The sequence below is a fragment of the Anguilla anguilla genome, chromosome 8 (genome assembly GCF_013347855.1).
Source record: "Anguilla anguilla isolate fAngAng1 chromosome 8, fAngAng1.pri, whole genome shotgun sequence".
NCBI lineage: Eukaryota > Metazoa > Chordata > Actinopteri > Anguilliformes > Anguillidae > Anguilla > Anguilla anguilla.
The window spans coordinates 10,117,615-10,138,243 of record NC_049208.1 but is presented as its reverse complement, the minus strand read 5'-3'; the positions used below and the strand labels follow the sequence as shown (position 1 = coordinate 10,138,243).

General features: G+C 46.2%; 1 protein-coding gene across 5 annotated transcripts; it reads left to right on the top strand.

Moving 5' to 3' along the window:
* Positions 1-2,414: 2,414 nt before the first annotated feature.
* LOC118234611 (ubiquitin thioesterase otulin-like) lies at positions 2,415-20,456 on the top strand. 5 transcript variants are annotated; one of them, XM_035431266.1, is made up of 11 exons: positions 2,415-2,549; positions 3,576-3,804; positions 8,639-8,842; positions 11,409-11,563; positions 11,870-12,245; positions 12,756-12,841; positions 14,046-14,155; positions 16,280-16,423; positions 17,140-17,271; positions 18,006-18,287; positions 18,590-20,456. In XM_035431266.1, the coding sequence occupies exons 2-11, from the start codon at positions 3,620-3,622 to the stop codon at positions 18,791-18,793; spliced, it is 1,878 nt and encodes a 625-aa protein (XP_035287157.1). In that variant the 5' UTR covers positions 2,415-2,549; positions 3,576-3,619; the 3' UTR covers positions 18,794-20,456. The 5 variants fall into 5 exon arrangements, with proteins under 5 accessions (XP_035287157.1, XP_035287156.1, XP_035287159.1 ...); XM_035431265.1 differs by having other exon boundaries at positions 8,636-8,842; XM_035431268.1 differs by lacking the exons at positions 2,415-2,549; positions 3,576-3,804 and adding an exon at positions 5,422-5,902.
* Positions 20,457-20,629: the final 173 nt, after the last annotated feature.

Below are 20,629 nucleotides of genomic sequence, written 5' to 3'. Positions count from 1 at the left end.
GTGTGTGTGTGTATATATATATACCCAGAGACTGTAAAAAAATATATATATATATATATATATATATATATACCACATTTAAAAATGTTTGATGCAAGTAGCGCCATCTGCTGGTGGGTGAACAGCTAATTCTGTGGGAGGGTCAGCGTTGAGACTAAAGATAGTGGTTGATTTATGTCAGTGATCCATTATATCCCAGAGCGAGCTTAGCTATTTACTTTTACTTTTCATTTCTGCCCACACACCAGTACCGCAACTTTGACGAAAAGAGCCAAAAACTGTCTAGAACACGAAAACACCCTAACGTGCAAAGATTACCTTTAATCCATCACTGTGTATATAATTAGGTGATCATTTAAAGGGCCTAAATACTAAATACTGTTAAATGATCATTTAGTATTTAGACACAAGTTGTGCATTACTCATGCCTGAAGCAAAATACATCTATTACAAAAGTAGTCATCTGAAAAACACACTGGAGAAAGACTGAGAGACTCAAATCAAACTGAACAGTTGCAAACACACACACAACATTCTTTGCTGCTTTGTGTGCCTTTTCCTATAAGCAGTGACAGTTGTCTAGTCACATTAATTCTGACGTGCATACTCAAATATGATCTGCAGTTATTTTTTGGACTAAAAATTAAAATTAAAAAACTGCTTTTTCCATTACTTTATAGTTTGTCACAAATTAAGAACGTTGCTGCCATCTAGCGATGTCTTTCTCGCATTCAGCCAAAATTTCTGAACAGGTCAAAGAAAATGGTGAGTAGGATAAGCTCAATTCAACATCTCTAACTTTTCATAAGGACATTTGATATCTGATCAGTTCTTTTAAAAGAAGACTAACTGACCGGAATGATATTGTGAGAGAGCAAAATAAGATAATAGGAGGTTAAATACAGTATAACAATGCTTTCAGCTTAAAGAAAATATGCTCTCTAGTAAAAAAAGATTTTATTTCATAATTGTATATATATATATATATATATATATATAAATTATATATAAAGACGCAGATTAGTCTTGTCGCACATACAATTATTTCACAGATAAATAAACAAATAAACGATAAAAGCAGATTAAAATACATTTCCTATGGCAAGAAAACTGTTCTCATCATTTAAAAATCTAATTATACACACGCACATCGTATGCTATATGCTCTCTATAGACTATAGCCTACATCTGTAAACACACACTTTCTAAAACTTTCAGATACCAATTTACTGATACCGCTTATGTGAAAAATTATAGCAGGTTTCAACTCTTTGACCCGCGTGTTTCACTTGAATCTGAACCGATCTGTACGTCGACTGAAGTTCCGCCCACCGTCCTTAGACTGCTTGCCCTCAGTTCCGGTTGGAACTTCAAGTTCAGGTGTCTCAATTTATTAATTTCATGATAAAATTTCAGGACCACGGAGAGCATTTTACCCATAAAGTGACGTTCTCCTTAAATTGAAGGCCTACTGAATTAATCAACATTTTTTCTTTACTTAGAATTAGGCAATAATTAAATACAAGTGGTTATGTCGATGGCTAATTTCTTCTGGAGACAATAAAAGCTTATCTTATCGTAATTCTTCCCAGACAGTTTGTCGAGTTTAGTAATTACCTAAATTAAATTAATCAATCTGTTTTGTGAAGAAAACGTACCCTCGCATTTGTCATAAAACAAAGAGATTGAATTAATTCCTAATATATAACAAAGTGATTGAAACCAGTCAGGTACGTCTAGACCCAATCAACTTGGCCATAACCTTGATTCGTACCTTTGTGATAGTGTTTTTCATCGCAAACACGGTTTGGCGAGTTCGGCAATGAGCAAAAATAAACCAATCTAACCGCATCGAACAGAAACATCTGAATTGCAAGTCACAGCTAAAGACATGCGTTTCTTGAAGCCATGCCAATAACTGAATTGAAAATTGAAAAACGCATGGAATGGAATAATTTTACTATAGAAATCCAATTCATTTCACTAGATCTAGTTACTCCTTTTGCAACGTCTTAGGATCACAGAGATGTATAAACACAGAAATTGTCGTTGGGAGGGGAAACCCAGTACTGAAACACACTGAAAATGAGGCAATAGTATTTTCAGTGTCATCTCACGACTGTGTTTTTAGTTAAACAAACAAGATTGGGTTATGTGTAAAGGCGGACTAAAACGCAATCGGAGAGTGGTCTCACGCGGTGAAAGCCAGAAAGAACTAGATTTGACATTTAACCTGGTTAAACAACTGTCAATTGTCCGCCATTATAAAGGAGATAAGAGTGTAAATCTGTAAAATCAATACAACTTCTAAAGTAAACATGACTGGCCAGCGGGGTTGTCCCCGCATAGCTGACGCACTCTTACCCATTGGAAAGAGGTAGCCTATCCAATCAGTTTTACAATCCATTTCAGTACGGAAACTTTCGGGAGTCGCATAGGGAAGCAGGTTGTGGATATGCTGTCTGGCGCTTATGAATCCTGAACTGGATTGTAACAATAGCGAAAAAAGACGACAATGGCTTGTTCTACATCGAACGCTTATATGCCCGGTATGCTTTTTAGTTAAATAAAGCGGTGTTTCCTGTACATAAAGTTATTTTAGAAGTTCGGTCGTAGACATGTAGCACTGTGTGTTCCTTCTGTAGTGCTTCAGTGTTAGCTGCCCTAGTGAAAAGCGAAACAGAACACAGGAAACTTACTGGTGACCTTTGGGATATGATATGCTCTAGTGAAAACAAGTAGGCTAGGCTACACCTGAACCAGTCGGAGATAAACTGAATGAAATGTAGACCGATGTAACTGCGGCTGAACGATTGTTTTGGAACACGAAACCTTGAACAATTTAGCTGCAGAGTGTTGATTATTTTGAAACATGAAACGTAAGCAGCGTTTTCCTTTAAAAAGTTACTTCGCTTACCGATTGCACAGCGCCTTTTCACTTCTATTATACATGTAGGCTTTTCTGGGGTAGCCTTTCGTTTTACACAAATCAATTTTAGTCTATTTGTTCTTCATAGCCTACCTTGTGTGAAGATTTATTTTTTATTTTTTTTACAAGAAGAATTAGGCTACAAGTCATGAATACATTCCTTTTAGTCGATCTGCATTTAAGTGGGTTGCAACCTCCCATATATTGCCATATGCCTGCAAGGAGTCGAAAGACAAAGCAAATTTGTTTTCATTCGCTAACTCCTCGGTCCTCATCCGAGGATTAAAAACTGGACCATTTAAAGTCACAGGAGATATTCACATCCGGCTCTCACTGGAAATTATCGACGGTCTACATGAGTCCATGGGCGATCACTAGCGTCAAATAAGTAATGGCAAGCAGCCAAGTTTCAACGTTAGCATGTCCATTTTAAGCAGCATACACTAATGGGAGCTGTGCATATTGTAATTCGTATTGCGATATTCCTGAAAACAATGTTGTTGCTTAAAAGCAAGATTTATCTGCAGTTGAACGTACTTCATGGCATGCCATGCCCATAATCTGTATCAATTCCTCTTTCACTCAGTCACAAGGGGATCTCCTGGAGATGACTTTGTTGTTCTTGTTCTGTTTTGGATGCCTTTAGGCTTCAAGCTCCATGTTCACTGAACCAAGGTGGCCAGATCAAGAATGGGAAGCTGTATCAGCTCCGCTTTTGACCGAGAGAATAGCAGAAAACTCATGTGGTATGACTACGAAAGCAGAGCTGATACCTGCAGTGAAAGAGGCAAAGGTTCTTCCAGGAAGGAGCTTGGCGCTCCAAGAAGGGCTACAGAGAGGGAAGAAGTTGGCGCTGAAGAAACTCGCTTAAGAAGGTAATCGCTCACAGAGCACAGCAATGAAGTTCCACCTTGTTTGGCTTTAAATTGAGCTGTCATTTCAGTAAAATGTATGACTCCTTTCTGATTACATTTTCAGAAGGTCTGTGAACAAACAACAGAAAGCACAGCAGGTGTATTTAAACTCCAAATCCTACAGATCAGTAACAATGCAAGGATGTGTCTGAAGAGAGCTGGAATTTACTTGGCTTATTTGCTCATGAATCTGTATGTCCCTGTTCATTGTCACGTAAATCCCAGAACCACAACAGTGCTGTGAAGAAGTATTTGCCCTCTTCCTGATTCGTCGATTATTGCATATTTGTCAGACTGAATGGTTTCAGATCTCTTTATAAGACAAAGGGGAAACAGGTTTTTAAAATTATTTCATTTATTTAATAAAAAAAAGTTATCAAAAACCCATGTGAAAAAGTAATTGCCCCCTTAAATACTCAATCAACCAGATTTTATGAACAATTAGATTTAGCTGATTGACAGCCAGGCTTAATTGCAACCAGCTCTGTTGAATGTAAACCTCACTCACATTGAACCTTACCAAGATATGCCACATCAATGTTCTATGGACAAATGAGTCGTATGTGCAACTTTTTGACGACACAGGTCCCAGGCCCATTATGTCTGGCGTAAATGAAATGCACCATACCAACAGTCAAACTTGGCAGTGGTAGCGTGATGCTGTGGGGATGCTTTCCTGCCTCGGAACCTGGATGACTTTCCATTATTGAAGGAACCATGAATTCTGCTCTGTACCAGAAAATTCTTAAGCAGTAGGACTGGTCATTGGTCTGTGAGCTGAAGCTGAAGCGTAATTGGGTTATGCAGCAAGCGAATGATGCAACAGATAAGAGCAAGTCCTCATTTGAATGGCTGAAAAGAAACTAAATTAAAGTTTTGCCATGGCCTAGTCAAAGTCCTGAGTTGAACCCAATAGAGATGGTGCGACAGGACCTGAAATGGGCAGTTCATGCTGGAAAACCTACCAAATTTTTGCTGAGCATTTCTGCAAAGAAGAGTGGGCTAAAATTCCTCCACAGCAATGTGAAAGACTGATCACTTTATAGGAAGCATTTGGTTGTAGTTATTGCTAAAGGTGGTGCAACCACGTATTAAGTTTAAGGGGGAAATTACTTTTGCACACAAGTGATATGGGTGTTTTATGTTTTCTCAGTTTCCCTGTCTAATATTACACTTCATCTAAATATCTGAAACCGTTCAGTGTGACAATATGCAATAATAGAGGAAATGAGGAAGCGGGGAAATACTTTCACAGCACAGTATGTTCATCTGTCCTACCTTTATTTTAGCACAAGTGTGGCTTGGCTTAAATGAGAAAAACTAAAGTAATGATCCTCAATTTTAAGAAATACCAATGTCACAAAAAATCCGGGTTTTAAATACCATTTTTCTGTATTTAGTCTTCGTGCTTATTTTTACATTTATTTCATAGCAACATTTTTTTAAATCGGTTATTCCAGCTGTATTTCTTTATTAAATCTCATTAAGCACAGATTAGGCGAACATTGAAAGGTACAACAACACACTGCATTGCATAAAGATGGTAAATATCTGCCTTTAAACGACATATTAATCATTGCGGAGTGTTGCGATTCCGGGAACGCGAGTTCGGGCGACGTTTGTTTTACAGGGGAAGGTTTTACGTGCGAACCTAATCTTAACGCAAAGTTCCATTACATGCGATTGATTCTGGATTGATTAGCCGAGAAACAATGAAGGTCGTTCTTTACTGGGCAGTTTTGAATTGAGATTTACAGACACGCTGTTTTCTTATACATTGGCATACTGTGTCACCATTAAAAATTATCAGGGGGGTACATTTTCGAAAGATAAACCAGTCGATTTCTGGCCACCTCTAGGTGCGTCGCTTTATCCAGTTAAGGTGTAGTGCTACGTTAGGCCGGGAAGACGACCTTTTAGCTGGTGTAACGTTAGCTAGCCAGATGTAGGACTAAAATTGCTGCAGTTTTCACAATTTACCTAGCCACCTAAATTTACTGCATCGGTAGCTGGCTAGCTAATACTAATTTTGTGACAGCTAGCGAGCCATATGGATGAGGTGAGTGGAACTTTTTTTAGTGAAATTAATGCTCCTGTTCTGGCGTGAACTCGCAAGATTAATAATTTTAAATTCACTCGCTAACGTTACTGTTCTTCTGTAATCTGCATGGCTAGGTGCAAAACACGCTAGCTGTCCAGCCAGGTATAGGCCTTATCTGTTAATCCTTAAGAAAAATAGCCCGATTGGCCATCGTAGCCATTCCTGGAGAATCCGCCACTCCTCTTCTTGTAATCAGTGGCTAGGTTCATAGTGGGTTCACTTGACTGTGTAGCAAAGGGCTTTCTTCTAACATCAATGTCAACAAGGTCGCTGTTGGAAAGAAAATGTTCACATAATTCGGTAGACTTTAGATGCAACATGTTTTGGTTCCATACTGGTCCAGGAAAATATGTAGCTTCCGAAGCAGACCTTAAGACTCAGGAGCACTAAGGTTTATATAAAGAAAAAGTACGATCACGTGTAAACGAAGCTGTCGTACGCCGGATGACACCCCTTGGTGCGGCAGTTCCGGGTTTTCTTCATACCATAATTTGGGAGAAAGCGAGAGAGCGCACGGAGCATAGGCACAGGCAAGAAAACAAACCAACAACAGCTTCACGCTTGCCCTTCATTGGTTTTGGCTAAAAACTATGAACTAAAATAACAAACTAAAACAAATCAGACTCTGCGACAGCTTTTCAGCTCTCCAGTCAGGTTAGTTTCGCTTAGTCATTTAGTGCGTAGACAAATCTCTCTCTGCGCGTGCTCCCGGTCTCAGACCCGTACCGTAGCGAGAGGAGAACACCTTTAAGCACCTGGGTGATTAGTTAACACAACCCAGGTGCGTCTGCCCACTCCAACGGTAGGCGCGAATAACCGTTCCGACTGTCCAGACATACATTGACGTCAGAGCGTTAAATATACGTACATCACCCTGGTAACAGGGAAGCGGTTTAGTGTCCACTTCGTTAATTCGTGGTAGGTAGGTCAACGAACTGTGTTAGAGACAGGCTATATAGTGCGGCAGGAAGCAAGGCAATATTCCACAGGCTGCACAACTAAGTCAAATTTGATCCACGAGTTCCGTGCTGTTTCACAATGGTGCTACTGGTATGTGTAGATAAAAATGCTACTTGTACCTTAATAATTACATCATCAGTTCTCTCACCAAAGTATGAGGCCTCCTCAAGATAGTTTTTTGTCCAACCAACAGCCAGGTAGAGACTGCAGACAGCTACTAGAAATGTCCTGTACCAGCATCCAAGCACTCAGAAAGGTGGGCTCTTCTGAGATCTAGAGGCTGACTGATGTTCCACTGCTTGGCCAGCTGTCAGATCTGAATGTCTAGTCCCACTTCTTTCTAATCTCTCGCCATCCAATACAAACCAGGTAATTGGACTAGGTTATACATATAGTGAATTGTTTTCAGGGATACAAAACAGCCTGCAATGGAGGCAAACGTTTTTAAAGTGGTTTAAGGAACATCTACGAAGACAATTAATTCTGATTTGTCTGAGCAGACCAGTTTTCTTTCCCAGTCAACTTGCTTTCGCTGGGCGTCACCACTGTGGATTTCCCTGAGCATTGGCAGAACACGCTTTTCTACAATGTCTGGCTGGATTGGGCTGCATCAGAAAAGACATAGATGCCTGACAGGCAGTGTATGGGGGAAGGACCAATGCATTACTGCAGGGAGTCAGTATTTCATAAGCTACCTCATAGCTGTTGGGCATTGGTTTCTGACACGCTACCCAAATAAGTTATCCATTTTCCATCACGTTTTGTTTTTAACACCGTGTCAGAATCGTGGAAAGGGATTCAAAGGCCAAGATGTATGATTGGAAATTCCAGAAGTTTGTACGGTTACTGACCGGCGGTGTTGTCTAATAATAAAGTGTGTCAGTAGCTGCTTTAACATGCATGATATCTTTTCATTCCGAGGGTCATTATTCCGATTTTAAGATTCCAAGTGGACTGGGTACGTGAACGCTGAATGAAGTGATCAAATTGAGCAGGATTGCATGCCTCGTAATCAGAATAGATTTGCTGATTTGCGTAAAGTTCCACCTCCTATATTCTGCACCAACCGTTTTCAAAGATGGACCCCTGTGTCTGGTGCTAAGCAGAAAGCTTGCATTTCTCCCGTTCCTGCTAAGGAAGCAGCAGCTCCAGCTGAACCTCCTCCTCATACAGTCGTTGTGCATGCGTCACTCAGTTGTTCAAGTGCTTTTAGTTACTTCCTGCCTTTCAAACGTCTAGGCATTCTGCAATCCTGAAATTGCTCAGTGTTTTCAACAATGAAGTTATGTCAGCAGTAGACCTGTTCTGCTTGGCGCCCGCCATGTTCCTGAATCGCCTGGAGACTCGAGCACATCACTTTCCCCAAAGGAGGGATTTGCACAGAAAAGATAATCATAGAAAGTACTCTGAACGAGTGTTTACATGGCCATTAGTCGCTAATATTCTCCTATCGAACAGATTATAAAAGTTTTATACCACCCCTGTCAGACCGAATTAAATTTCAGTCGGAATGGGCCAGTTTATTCTGATTGAGGTGCTTGCATGAGACATCTGTGTTCCAGTTAGGCTATGATTCAGATTATTTACGGAATATTGGGCTCCATGTAAACCCATGTGGGCACGCAGTGCTCCGCCCGCCTCACTTTGTCCACAAAAAAAAAAAAAAAAACCGAAACACAAAAAGCACACGCTGAGGATCAGCCAATCACAGGCCTTCCCTGTGTCCGACAGCAGCAGACCGGGAGATGCGGCAGAGGGCATGAGCACCAGATCCAGCACCAGATCCACCAGATCCTCTCAGGCTGAGAGGAGAAGCGGGAAGACGGGCGGGCAGGGCGGGGCCTCGGAGAAGGCAGCCATGAGCCACAGCGCCTCCACGTCCAGCTCGGACAGCCGGGCCAAGAAGGCCAAGACACAGGAAGCGGCCAACTCCCACAGGTAACCCTGAGGCTTCCCCTAGGGGGCGCCAAAGGACCGTCAGCGGGTTCTGGCTCTGGGGATCCCAAACTCAAAATCCTGTGCTGTTTTCTGACGTGTCCTTGCACTTGGGTGCTTAATTTGAGTCATTGATTGACCAAAGAGAAAACTTTGTTCTCAAGGCCTAAATTGGCTGCTGAATAGAAGGAGATCTCAAAACCCAGTAGAGACTGAGTCGCCCCCAAGGACTGGAGTATGAGACCACTGTACTCGCTTTTTGCTGAGCCAGAGTTGTGAATCAGAATATGGGAAGTCCATTAAAATTCCTTTAAAATTTGTCAGTTATACATTATAACATTGTCAAAGTGGACTCACTGTGCAGCGATGTGAAATGATGCTTGACATGATCACCCCATGTTCACATAGGTCAGCTGTCAGTTCTATGTGTCACATTTACATTTATCAGTTTGGTACTTTTGTTTTCTAAAATTGCCTTGCAAGGCTGATAAGGAAAGGAACGTTTAACTGGATGATGTTTTTGTTTATTTTTTTATTTGCTTGTGTCGAATCAAAACAGACTCTCAGAGTGCTTACAAAATGTATTTTAACTATGTTGACTCGTCAAGGTGTTTGGATTTAGTGTTTTTGGGTTTTTAGCAGGGTTTTCACACGTCTTCGTGTCTGTCAGGATCCTATCGAGATTTGGGCCATTACGTCGATAGTCAAGGTTACAGAGGTTCTTGATCAAACTTTTTTTTGATTTGTTCTTTTTTGTTTGTTTTATTAGTGTTCTTTTCACTGTTTTTTTCATTATTGTGAGCGTTCGTCGGACGGCACCAAGCTCGTTATGATTTGTCTCTTAATCTAATTAGTCTAAGCGCTTTATGGAATCCACCTACCTTGTTATGTTTTGAACAAGACCGGCTGTAAAGATGCACGGTGCATTTCACCTGCATCACAGGCCATTAGATTCCAGTGTGTGAAAGTCAGGGCTTTAAGCCTGTCAGACTCTGGTTGGCACTGGCAGAGGTAGAGGTTGAATTCCAGACGGTGGAGCGCATACCGATGGCCTTGTGGGGCATGACTTTGCATATTACACCTGCAAGTCACTGTGATTTCACCTGCTTAACCGAGCAAGAAATACATTTCAGTTTTCTGACGTTAATTGTCCGTTTTACCGACGACGACGTCCGAATACAGTTGTGAAGTCTGCGTTCACAAAAGCGTCTCTGTTCATCAGTATTTAAAACGTGAGCTGCACCAGCATCTGGCTGTACAGGGCCCTGAGTAACGGTGAAGCTGTTCAAACGCGGCTCTCCCAGGCTAGCGCTAGCTTAGCGCTAGCTTAGCGGCGCAGGTGGGTGCCGTAGCTGTACGTGCTGCGCTGCCCTCAGATGCACTCCTGGCTTAAGCCACAGTTGGGATGGATGATGCAGCGCCCTTGTGACATCTCAGACGCATTCCACATGGGAGCCCCAAACCTGGAAGTACTGCCCCTTGGTCTGTACCACCCCCACCCCACCCCACCCCCCCACCCCCCAAAGTCCCTAAAGCTGTCCTCTTGCCTTCGGAAAGGTTTGGCAGTTACACTGAAACAAAAGACGTGACAGCGACGCCCACATTAGCCTGCTTCTGTAGTCCAGCAGAAGAGACAGGACTGGAAAAAGTGCCAAATTCACCCAGAGGAAGCTGATCCATGGGCTCGCTTACTCTCTACGTGATGCATTCGTCACAGGGCTTCCTGGCGAGAGGATATATTTCAGCGGTAGAAGGGTGTATATTTTGTAGTGGTGAAAGGGTGTACATATTATTAGCATTAGAAGGGTGTATACAGGAAATGGCTAAGTTGAGCTGTTGGAGTTAGGAATGGGATGCTTTATGGGTGTATTATGATAATCTCTTGCGGTGGCTGAACTTATGGTTGCTTTTCCCTCTGTGGCACAGTTTTCTGTTGTGTAGAGCTACACTAGTGTAATGGAATTGTGTTTTATGGCCACTATTATTTATCTTACATAGGAAAAAGCTTCTTCCTTTGATGAAATGAAAAAACAGAAGTTTGTCTGACTGGCGAAAGTAAGTTGCCCTCAGGGTGGATTAGTTTGGTAGACCGTTGGGTTTGTCCACACCCTGGTCCTGGGTTTGTGGGAGAGACAATTGCAGTGACTTTAGCAAGGCTAAATATGAAATGGAAACTGTTGGTTGCTCATTGTTGTTGTCATATGTTTTTTTTTTTCCTGCTTTCCACAGTTACTTTCCATTCAGGTTGACGTTTCTTTCGTTTTTATTTCTTTTTGGAGACCACGGGCCTGATTTACACACATAAATCCAATAACACAACCGATGATTGGTGCAAACCAGATACCGTGAGCCGTCATTGGTCATGTTATTGGTAGTGCGTGTGCTAAAAGGCTTTGCGCATATAAATCAGGCCCAGTATGGAAATGATTTCAGGAGGAAGCTTTGCGTGGCGATCGTAAGGTAAACTGCGGGTGGCTTTTTAAGCGAGGGCCTCCTGTTTCAGACTGGTGGACCCCGTTTTAAGTGGTTAAGTCCCGCTCTTACGTCTGCGTGTCTGTGCCGTGGGCAGGCAGGTCCAAGCCACGCCCTCTAGGAACGGCAGGCCGAAAGGGGCGGAGCCCGCAGCGGACGCCGCCAAGGGCGGGAGAGGAGACCTGGAGCGAGGAGGCGGGAGAGGAGAACTGGAGCGAGGAGGCGGGAGAGGATCGAGGGTAGAGCGAGGAGGTGGGAGAGGAGACCTGGAGCGAGGAGGCGGGAGAGGAGACCTGGAGCGAGGAGGCGAGAGGGTAGATGTGGAGCGAGGAGGTGGGAGAGGATCGAGGGTAGAGCGAGGAGGTGGGAGAGGAGATGTGGAGCGAGGAGGTGGGAGAGGAGATGTGGAGCGAGGAGGAGGGAGAGGATCGAGGGTAGAGCGAGGAGGTGGGAGAGGAGATGTGGAGCGAGGAGGTGGGAGAGGAGATGTGGAGCGAGGAGGAGGGAGAGGATCGAGGGTAGAGCGAGGAGGTGGGAGAGGAGATGTGGAGCGAGGAGGTGGGAGAGGAGATGTGGAGCGAGGAGGAGGGAGAGGATCGAGGGTAGAGCGAGGAGGCGGGAGAGGAGCGCACAAGGCCAAGGAGGCGATGGAGATGAAGGAGATGAAGGAGGTGAAGGAGGCCAAGGAGGCAAAGGAAGTGAAAGAGGTGAAGGAGGCGAAGGAGGTGAAGGAGGCGAAGGAGGCGGGGCCCTCGGAGGTGCAGGCTGGCAGGGAGGTGGAGAGCATGGAGGTGTCCGGCCAGCCCGAAACGCCGGGGGAGACCCGTGGGGAGCCCGCCCCCCAGGCCGTCCCTCCGCCCGCGGAAGAGAAGGCGGAGACGTGGGGAGGAAGGGGCGGAGCCACAGCGAAGGAGGAGGAGGATGAGGAGGATAGGTACGTGGGAGTGCCGTGTGTGTCGCCACATCATTAAACCATTAAACCATTTCCCTTCAAATATTTAATTTTTTACTGCATAGAAAACAAATAACCAAAATAGATAGATTTTCTAGAAGCTCTGTCAGAGATCTGCAGATAAGACCCCTGTAGATGTAACGCCAGTAAAACAGCCGGTTCATGTAATAATGGTACGGATGCATGGTGTAATATCTGTCCTCGTTGTGCACACTACGCCGCTCAGAAGTGTAGCTGTAGAGTAAGCACGTGAGGCGTACATTAATCTGGAGCGCGTCCTTACACAGGGAGCCTTTATCAAAGGGGTGGCGTTCGAACCCGAGCCAGACTGCCTGTGTCTGGTTTGATAACGTTTCAGACGTTAGAAGTCAGTAAGGTTATAGTGAGTTCAGTCAGGGTGTATGGTCAGTAAGATTGTAGTGAGAGTCATTTTACTGAGAAACCAGGCGCCCGTGTGCTAAACCCCTGACTTTTCCCGCTCTTTTTTTCCAGTGAGAATGACCTGTATCGAGGGGAAGAGGAGATCCACAGGGCCAGGAGCAAGAAGGGCCGGGGGGATTCGGCGACCGTGCGCGACCGTGAGTGGTCGCGTTCGTTTTTCTCCCGCAGCCGCGGTCCCCAGAGGGGGGGCCCTCTGAGTGAACCTCAAAACCGTGTGTTTTGGCAGCCGTTAGTGGTGGGGCGGCGAGAGCTGTGTCCGTTTGTGGTTTTAATGCCAACTTCTGGCCTTGAGTACGTGATTAGTCCTAACGTTTACGCCATTTTAGCTACATTTCTTTATAATCCTGTGAATGACCCTCGAAGATTCTTCTATCCCTATATGAAATGTTTTTCTAATTTGCAAGTGAACTAGTGTTGGTGTGTACAGCCAGCTGGCTTATATAGCCTGGTGAATTGGTGGAAACAGAAAGCCTGCGTACACACCGGCCCTTCTGAACCAGAATTGCCCACTCCTGGCGTACTACATACAGTACATCACCGTACTATGCTTGCTAGTGCCATAGGAGGTTGATAAAATTACAGCGCCCTTCTAAATGCTGATCCTGGATCAGTTTACTTACCTATTCGATGTGGGATCAGTGCTTTGGAAGTCTGTGTTCTCTTTTTGGGCGGGTGTTTTGTGCCTCGCTGACAAGCGTGCGTGTGGAACGTTCTGGTAACACTGAGCGTGCGTATGGAATGTTCTGGTAACGCTGAGCGTGTGGAACATTCTGGTAACGCTGAGCGTGTGATGAACGTTCTGGTAACGCTGAGCGTGTGGAATGTTCTGGTAACGCTGAGCGTGTGATGAACGTTCTGGTAACACTGAGCGCGTGGAATGTTCTGGTAACGCTGAGCGTGTGATGAACGTTCTGGTAACACTGAGCGTGCGTGTGGAATGTTCTGGTAACGCTGAGCGTGTGGAACATTCTGGTAACGCTGAGCGCGTGGAATGTTCTGGTAACGCTGAGCGTGTGATGAACGTTCTGGTAACACTGAGCGTGCGTGTGGAATGTTCTGGTAACGCTGAGCGTGTGTAACATTCTGGTAACGCTGAGCGCGTGGAATGTTCTGGTAACGCTGAGCGTGTGGAACATTCTGGTAACGCTGAGCGTGTGGAACATTCTGGTAATGCTGAGCGTGTGGAACATTCTGGTAATGCTGAGCGTGCGTGTGGAATGTTCTGGTAACGCTGAGCGTGTGGAACATTCTGGTAACGCTGAGCGCGTGGAACGTTCTGGTAACACTGAGCGTGTGATGAACGCTCTGCACCCCCCCCCCCCCCACTTGTTTGGTGTTCAGGGGCGGCAGGAGCCAAGGGCAGCTGCAGCGTGGAGGCCGAGGTCAACCTTCTGTCCTACAGCGAGAGGGAGTGGAGGGGCAACACGGCCAAGAGCGCCCTCATCAGGAAGGTGAGTGAAGGCCTCTTACCCCCCACACAGTTGCGCAGGCCCTGGGTTGTGCTTTAAGAGAGTGCAGTGGGAAAGCAGTGCAAATGTCTCCCGGTAGTGACAGTGAATTTGAAGGGAACTGGCCTGTGGAGAGCTTCTGTAGTGGACTGATGCCTGTGCTCGGTGACATCACAGCAGAAAACCTGTGTAGTGGACTGATGCCTGTGCTCGGTGACATCACAGCAGAAAACTTGTGTAGTGGACTTGACTGATGTCTGTGCTCTGTGACATCACAGTGGAAAGCTTGTATAGGGGACTGATGACTGTGCTCTGTGACATCACAGCAGAAAGCTTGTGTAGTGGACTGATGACTGTGTTCTGTGACATCACAGCAGAAAACTTGTGTAGTGGACTGATGCCTGTGCTCTGTGACATCACAGTGGAAAGCTTGTGTAGTGGACTGATGCCTGTGCTGTGTGACATCACAGCAGAAAGCTTGTGTAGTGGACTGATGCCTGTGCTCTGTGACATCACAGTGGAAAGCTTGTGTAGTGGACTGATGCCTGTGCTCTGTGACATCACAGTGGAAAGCTTGTGTAGTGGACTGATGCCTGTGCTCTGTGACATCACAGTGGAAAGCTTGTGTAGTGGACTGATGCCTGTGCTCTGTGACATCACAGTGGAAAGCTTGTGTAGTGGACTGATGCCTGTGCTCTGTGACATCACAGTGGAAAGCTTGTGTAGTGGACTGATGCCTGTGCTCTGTGACATCACAGCGGAAAGCTTGTGTAGTGGACTGATGCCTGTGCTCTGTGACATCACAGTGGAGAGCTTGTGTAGTGGACTGATGCCTGTGCTCTGTGACATCACAGTGGAGAGCTTGTGTAGTGGACTGATGCCTGTGCTCTGTGACATCACAGCAGAAAGCTTGTGTAGTGGACTGATGCCTGTGCTCTGTGACATCACAGTGGAAAGCTTGTGTAGTGGACTGATGCCTGTGCTCTGTGACATCACAGTGGAAAGCTTGTGTAGGGGACTGATGCCTGTGCTCTGTGACATCACAGTGGAGAGCTTGTGTAGTGGACTGATGCCTGTGCTCTGTGACATCACAGCAGAAAGCTTGTGTAGTGGACTGATGCCTGTGCTCTGTGACATCACAGTGGAAAGCTTGTGTAGTGGACTGATGCCTGTGCTCTGTGACATCACAGTGGAAAGCTTGTGTAGTGGACTGATGCCTGTGCTCTGTGACATCACAGTGGAAAGCTTGTGTAGGGGACTGAGAAGCTTGTGTAGGGCACTGAGGCCGGTGCTCAGTGACATCACAGCATCACATCACAGCAGAAAGCTTGTGTAGTGGACTGATGCCTGTGCTCTGTGACATCACAGTGGAAAGCTTGTGTAGGGGACTGAGAAGCTTGTGTAGGGCACTGAGGCCGGTGCTCAGTGACATCACAGCATCACATCACAGCAGAAAGCTTGTGTAGTGGACTGATGCCTGTGCTCTGTGACATCACAGTGGAGAGCTTGTGTAGTGGACTGATGCCTGTGCTCTGTGACATCACAGCAGAAAGCTTGTGTAGTGGACTGATGCCTGTGCTCTGTGACATCACAGTGGAAAGCTTGTGTAGTGGACTGATGCCTGTGCTCTGTGACATCACAGTGGAAAGCTTGTGTAGGGGACTGATGCCTGTGCTCTGTGACATCACAGTGGAGAGCTTGTGTAGTGGACTGATGCCTGTGCTCTGTGACATCACAGCAGAAAGCTTGTGTAGTGGACTGATGCCTGTGCTCTGTGACATCACAGTGGAAAGCTTGTGTAGTGGACTGATGCCTGTGCTCTGTGACATCACAGTGGAAAGCTTGTGTAGTGGACTGATGCCTGTGCTCTGTGACATCACAGTGGAAAGCTTGTGTAGGGGACTGAGAAGCTTGTGTAGGGCACTGAGGCCGGTGCTCAGTGACATCACAGCATCACATCACAGCAGAAAGCTTGTGTAGTGGACTGATGCCTGTGCTCTGTGACATCACAGTGGAAAGCTTGTGTAGGGGACTGAGAAGCTTGTGTAGGGGACTGAGAAGCTTTTGTAGGGCACTGAGGCCGGTGCTCAGTGACATCACGGCGGCCCGTCTCTCCGTCCCGTGCAGGGGTACCGGGAGGCGGCGCAGAGCTTCACGGGGCTGCGCAGGGTGCGGGGGGATAATTACTGCGCCCTGAGGGCCACGCTCTTCCAAGTCCTGGCCCAGAGCACCGAGCTGCCCGCCTGGCTCACAGAGGAGGACGTCACCCTGGTAAGAGCGCTTCACCTCATCCCAGCCCGGCTGGTGTGTGTGTGTGTGTGTGTGTGTGTGTGTGTGTGCGTCCTCTGGGGCGGGGCCGATTACTCGAGTAATCGACTACTCGCCCGCAGAGTCTTAATCGTTTCAAATGAAATGTAATTGAGAAATTGGAAAATGTACACATTTATATTTCCGAGCATCACACATTTGAAGTTTGAAGTTTGATTTGTGCGTCCTCGGGGGCGGGGCCAATTACTCGAGTAATCGACTACTCGCCCGCAGAGTCTTAATCGTTTCAAATGAAATGTAATCGAGAAATCGGAAATTTACACATTTATATTTCCGAGCATCACACTTTTGAAGTTTGAAGTTTGATTTGTGTTCCTACATGTCACGCTCTCTCTTTAAATAGCTTTGGTTTTTAAAGAGATGACCTTGTTTAGCGCATTCATTTTCCACAGAAGGATAGCGGTCGGGTGCTTAGTCACTTTTTCCTGTCCCTGTGGTCAGTGTGAAGTAAAGCTGAGGCTCAAACCCGGGTCTCCAGGGGGAGAGGTGGCTGCACTGACCTCTGTTAGTATATGGAGTGTTTGGTGTATCACGTGTGGCATGGGAGACTGCAGGGGTATGTGCGGAAGGGGACTGTGTCGCTGTGTGAACAGCCAATCGCAAAGCGAGCACTAACGCCAGTAATCATCGCTGTTCTCCCATTCGTCCCGCCGTCACAGTGGCCTGAGCAGCTGCTGGCAGAGAAGGAGCTGATTGGACAGTGGCGGTTTCCCAGGGAGCGAGGGGAGGAGCGGACACCAGAGGGCGCCATAGAGCAGCTGAAACACTACATGAGGCTCCTCAGGACAAGGGTGAGCTCTCCAACCTTCATACGCAGGCATTTCAGTGCGGGACCCCCCCTCATGTTGACACTTTTGCAAATGAGCGCTTTTAAAATGTGTGTGAAAATATCTGTCATGATATTCAAGGTACCGTAAGCAACGGTTACATTTAAAATGTTGAATGCTCTGAAAATGTCCAAGACTAGTTCAACATGTGATTATAGTTGAGGACAGCTACACAGCACTGCCTAGCCATCCTGAAATATCCAAAGACACCTGTGGACATCTTGACAGTGTGTGGACACCCTAACACAGGTTCGAATGGACTAAGAATTTGAGGGTCATCCTGGAAGTCGTGTAAGATATTGAAAGAAATTTATTTTTTTCCTGAGGAAAGTGGATCAAACTAACTTAGGTGAATCAACAGAATGTATGCTTCAAACTAAGTATGTGTTGGAGTTGTTGCAGTATTTGTGTGTTCGTTAGAGTCATGGTTTTGGTTTTGGAACTACTGGGGCAGAAAGGTTTCGCCCTGGATTTTTAAAAAATGTTGTGTTGACTTTGTCTTTGAATAAAGGCAAGTGTTTTGTTCACAAACCTGTTTTGGGAAGTGTAGCGATCACCAAAATGAACTTGGCTGAACCGTGTGAAAGAGTAAATGCTGCATTATCTTCTCCTCATTGTGGTCTGTACTTGGGACTGTAATGCTGTGTTGCGTATGCGAGACCCGGATTCGAACCCGTGCCCTCTCTCCCCCGGTGCAGTGGGAGGCGGCGGCCCGGGCGGGCAGCGCCGAGCGGCGGCAGGACGTGTGCGCGGAGGTGTTCCGGGCGGAGGAGGAGGAGGAGGAGGAGGAGTACGCGCTCCTGGAGGCGCTCAAGTTCCTGATGCTGCGCACGGCCTGCCAGCTGCACGCGCGCATGCTGCAGGGCGCCGACGTGCCCGTCTTCTGCTGGCTGCTCTTCGCCCGCGACTCCTCCCCCTGCCCGCGCCTCTTCCTCACCAACCACCTCCGCCACGTGGGCGGCAGCGGCGGCCTGGAGCAGGTGAGCGCTTCGCCCGCCAATCACGGCCCCAAACCCCGCCCCCTCCTCTCCTCCTTAATGCTCACACTGCGTTTACAATGGGTGGCCTCAGCAGGGGCCTGGAGCAGGTGAGCCTCAAACCCCCCCCCCCCCCCACTAGGGAAGGACGGGGGGGTCCTTTCCTAACGCCCACACCATGTTTAGAGTGGGGGCATAGTTTAATTTACCACACGTCGAACAAAAAGGGTTGTGTACATCCTTTTCTTTGTTTAAAAAAAAGTGAACAAAAAAAAATTGGGACACTTCATCCTCCACTCCTGCAGGTGGAGATGTTCCTCCTGGGCTACGCCCTGCAGCAGACGATCAAGGTGTACCGGCTGTACAAGGCGGACACAGAGGAGTTTGTCACCTACTACCCTGACGACCACACGAAGGACTGGCCCTGCGTGTGCCTTTTGACCGAGGACGACCGCCATTACAACGTTCCTGTGTCTGAGTCTGAGGAGACCCAAGGGACCCGTCTCTGAGATCCAAGGGACCCCACTCTGAGACCCAAGGGACCCCGCTCTGAGACCCACATCAGAACTTCTCACGATGAGCACAGGTGGGAAGTCCCACCCAGAAACAAGACAAACTGATTGATGGATATCCCCCAGAACGTAAATGTTTTTGGTTTTCACCGAATGTCTTTTGGTTCTGATAACAATGAATGACGGCAAGAAGAAGCTCATGGAAGCCTTTTACTGTAGCTCACGGAAATTATTACACAAGCTAGGAACTGTTAATTATTCAAAATTTTTATATTGGGGTTTTTTTTTAAAATTATGTGTAATGCAGACTGGAATCCCTATGTGTAAATTGAGTTTCTTGCTTCTGATTTCACTCTTATTTAAAACAATTTCAGGGCTAGTGGTTTTTTCAGTATAGTGGTGCTTGTCCTTCCTATTTAAATTTTCTTTTATTTAAATCAAACTTTATAGAGATCAATAGGGTACTGGTGTGAATTATTTTGAAGAATCATATGCACAAAAAGCATAACATAGAAAAAGAGCAGTCTGTGGAATCCAATCAAATGAGCTTTGCCTGGCAGAGCATTCTGAAGGGAACATGCAGGGTTGCCTTGTCCGTCATGGCAACCAGACCCCGCATTAATGGAGGGTCACCCAGGGGGGGATGAGTCTTGGTTGCCAGATTGCACATGAGCAGCTAGCTCTCCTGGTTTATCAGAGAGTCTGGGTTGCCAGATTGCACACGAGCAGCTCGCTCCCCTGGTTTATCAGTGCGCGTGGGTTGCCAGATTGCAGACGAGCAGCTCCCCTGGCTTATCAGAGTCTGGGTTGCCAGATTGCACATGAGCAGCTTGCTCTCCTGGTTTATCAGAGCGTCTGGGTTGCCAGATTGCAGACGAGCATCTCCCCTGGCTTATCAGAGTCTGGGTTGCCAGTTTGCACATGAGCAGCTCGCTCTCCTGGTTTATCAGAGAGTCTGGGTTGCCAGATTGCACTGAGCAGCTAGCTCTCCTGGTTTATCAGAGCGTGTGGGTTGCCAGATTGCACACGAGCAGCTCCCCTGGTTTAGCAGGCCCCTGCAGTCAGGCCTGCTCCAGCTGCGTGAGCCAGCTGCTTGTCCGGCACGACGTCTGCATAGCCGTGCTGATTGGCTGAGGAGGAAAAAGCAGGCTGGCCGTGTGCATCGCAGCCAACACCAGCAAAAAAGGGGGGTCTCCCAGCTTACAAATAGGATCGGTACAAAGAAGATTTTTTGGGGGGGATTTTTTTTGTTGGACATTTTGAAAAAACACTGCCATGAGTTCAAAGGCGTGAAACCCGTGTTGCCTTATAAAGCACTTACCTGTAAGAGGCACTTGTCAGGGCTCTCTCCTTCCTTACTGTTCTTTCTTTCATCACAGTGTAAATCTTTCAGCCAATTGTAATAAATATCCCATAATTCCACAGCGGCGGGGTATAAAACGTCCAGTATGTTCAGAATAAATGTGATCCCCCCCAAGCTACCGCTGTACAGCTAACAGTATTTCTGTTGGGATAGATTGGTGTACACACACTATATAATTTATTGTGAAACAATGAGTTTAATTTAAAGGGAAGAAATATGACCTAGAGCAACAGTAAAATCCAGTCAAATCGGTTGACGTTTTCTGTGCTTCCAAAATAAATTTTTTTTTTTTTGGCAGATGAACTTTGAGATTCTTTCTTGCTACTCGAGAGCGCTCTCATTGGTACATGATGGAGTGGGACCTACAACGTGGCCATCTCATTGGATAAAAAAGGAAGAAACACTAGAAGTGATAAGGTGCTGAGCAATGAGATTTTAGAATAATGTCAAATACACTTATTTTAGCACAC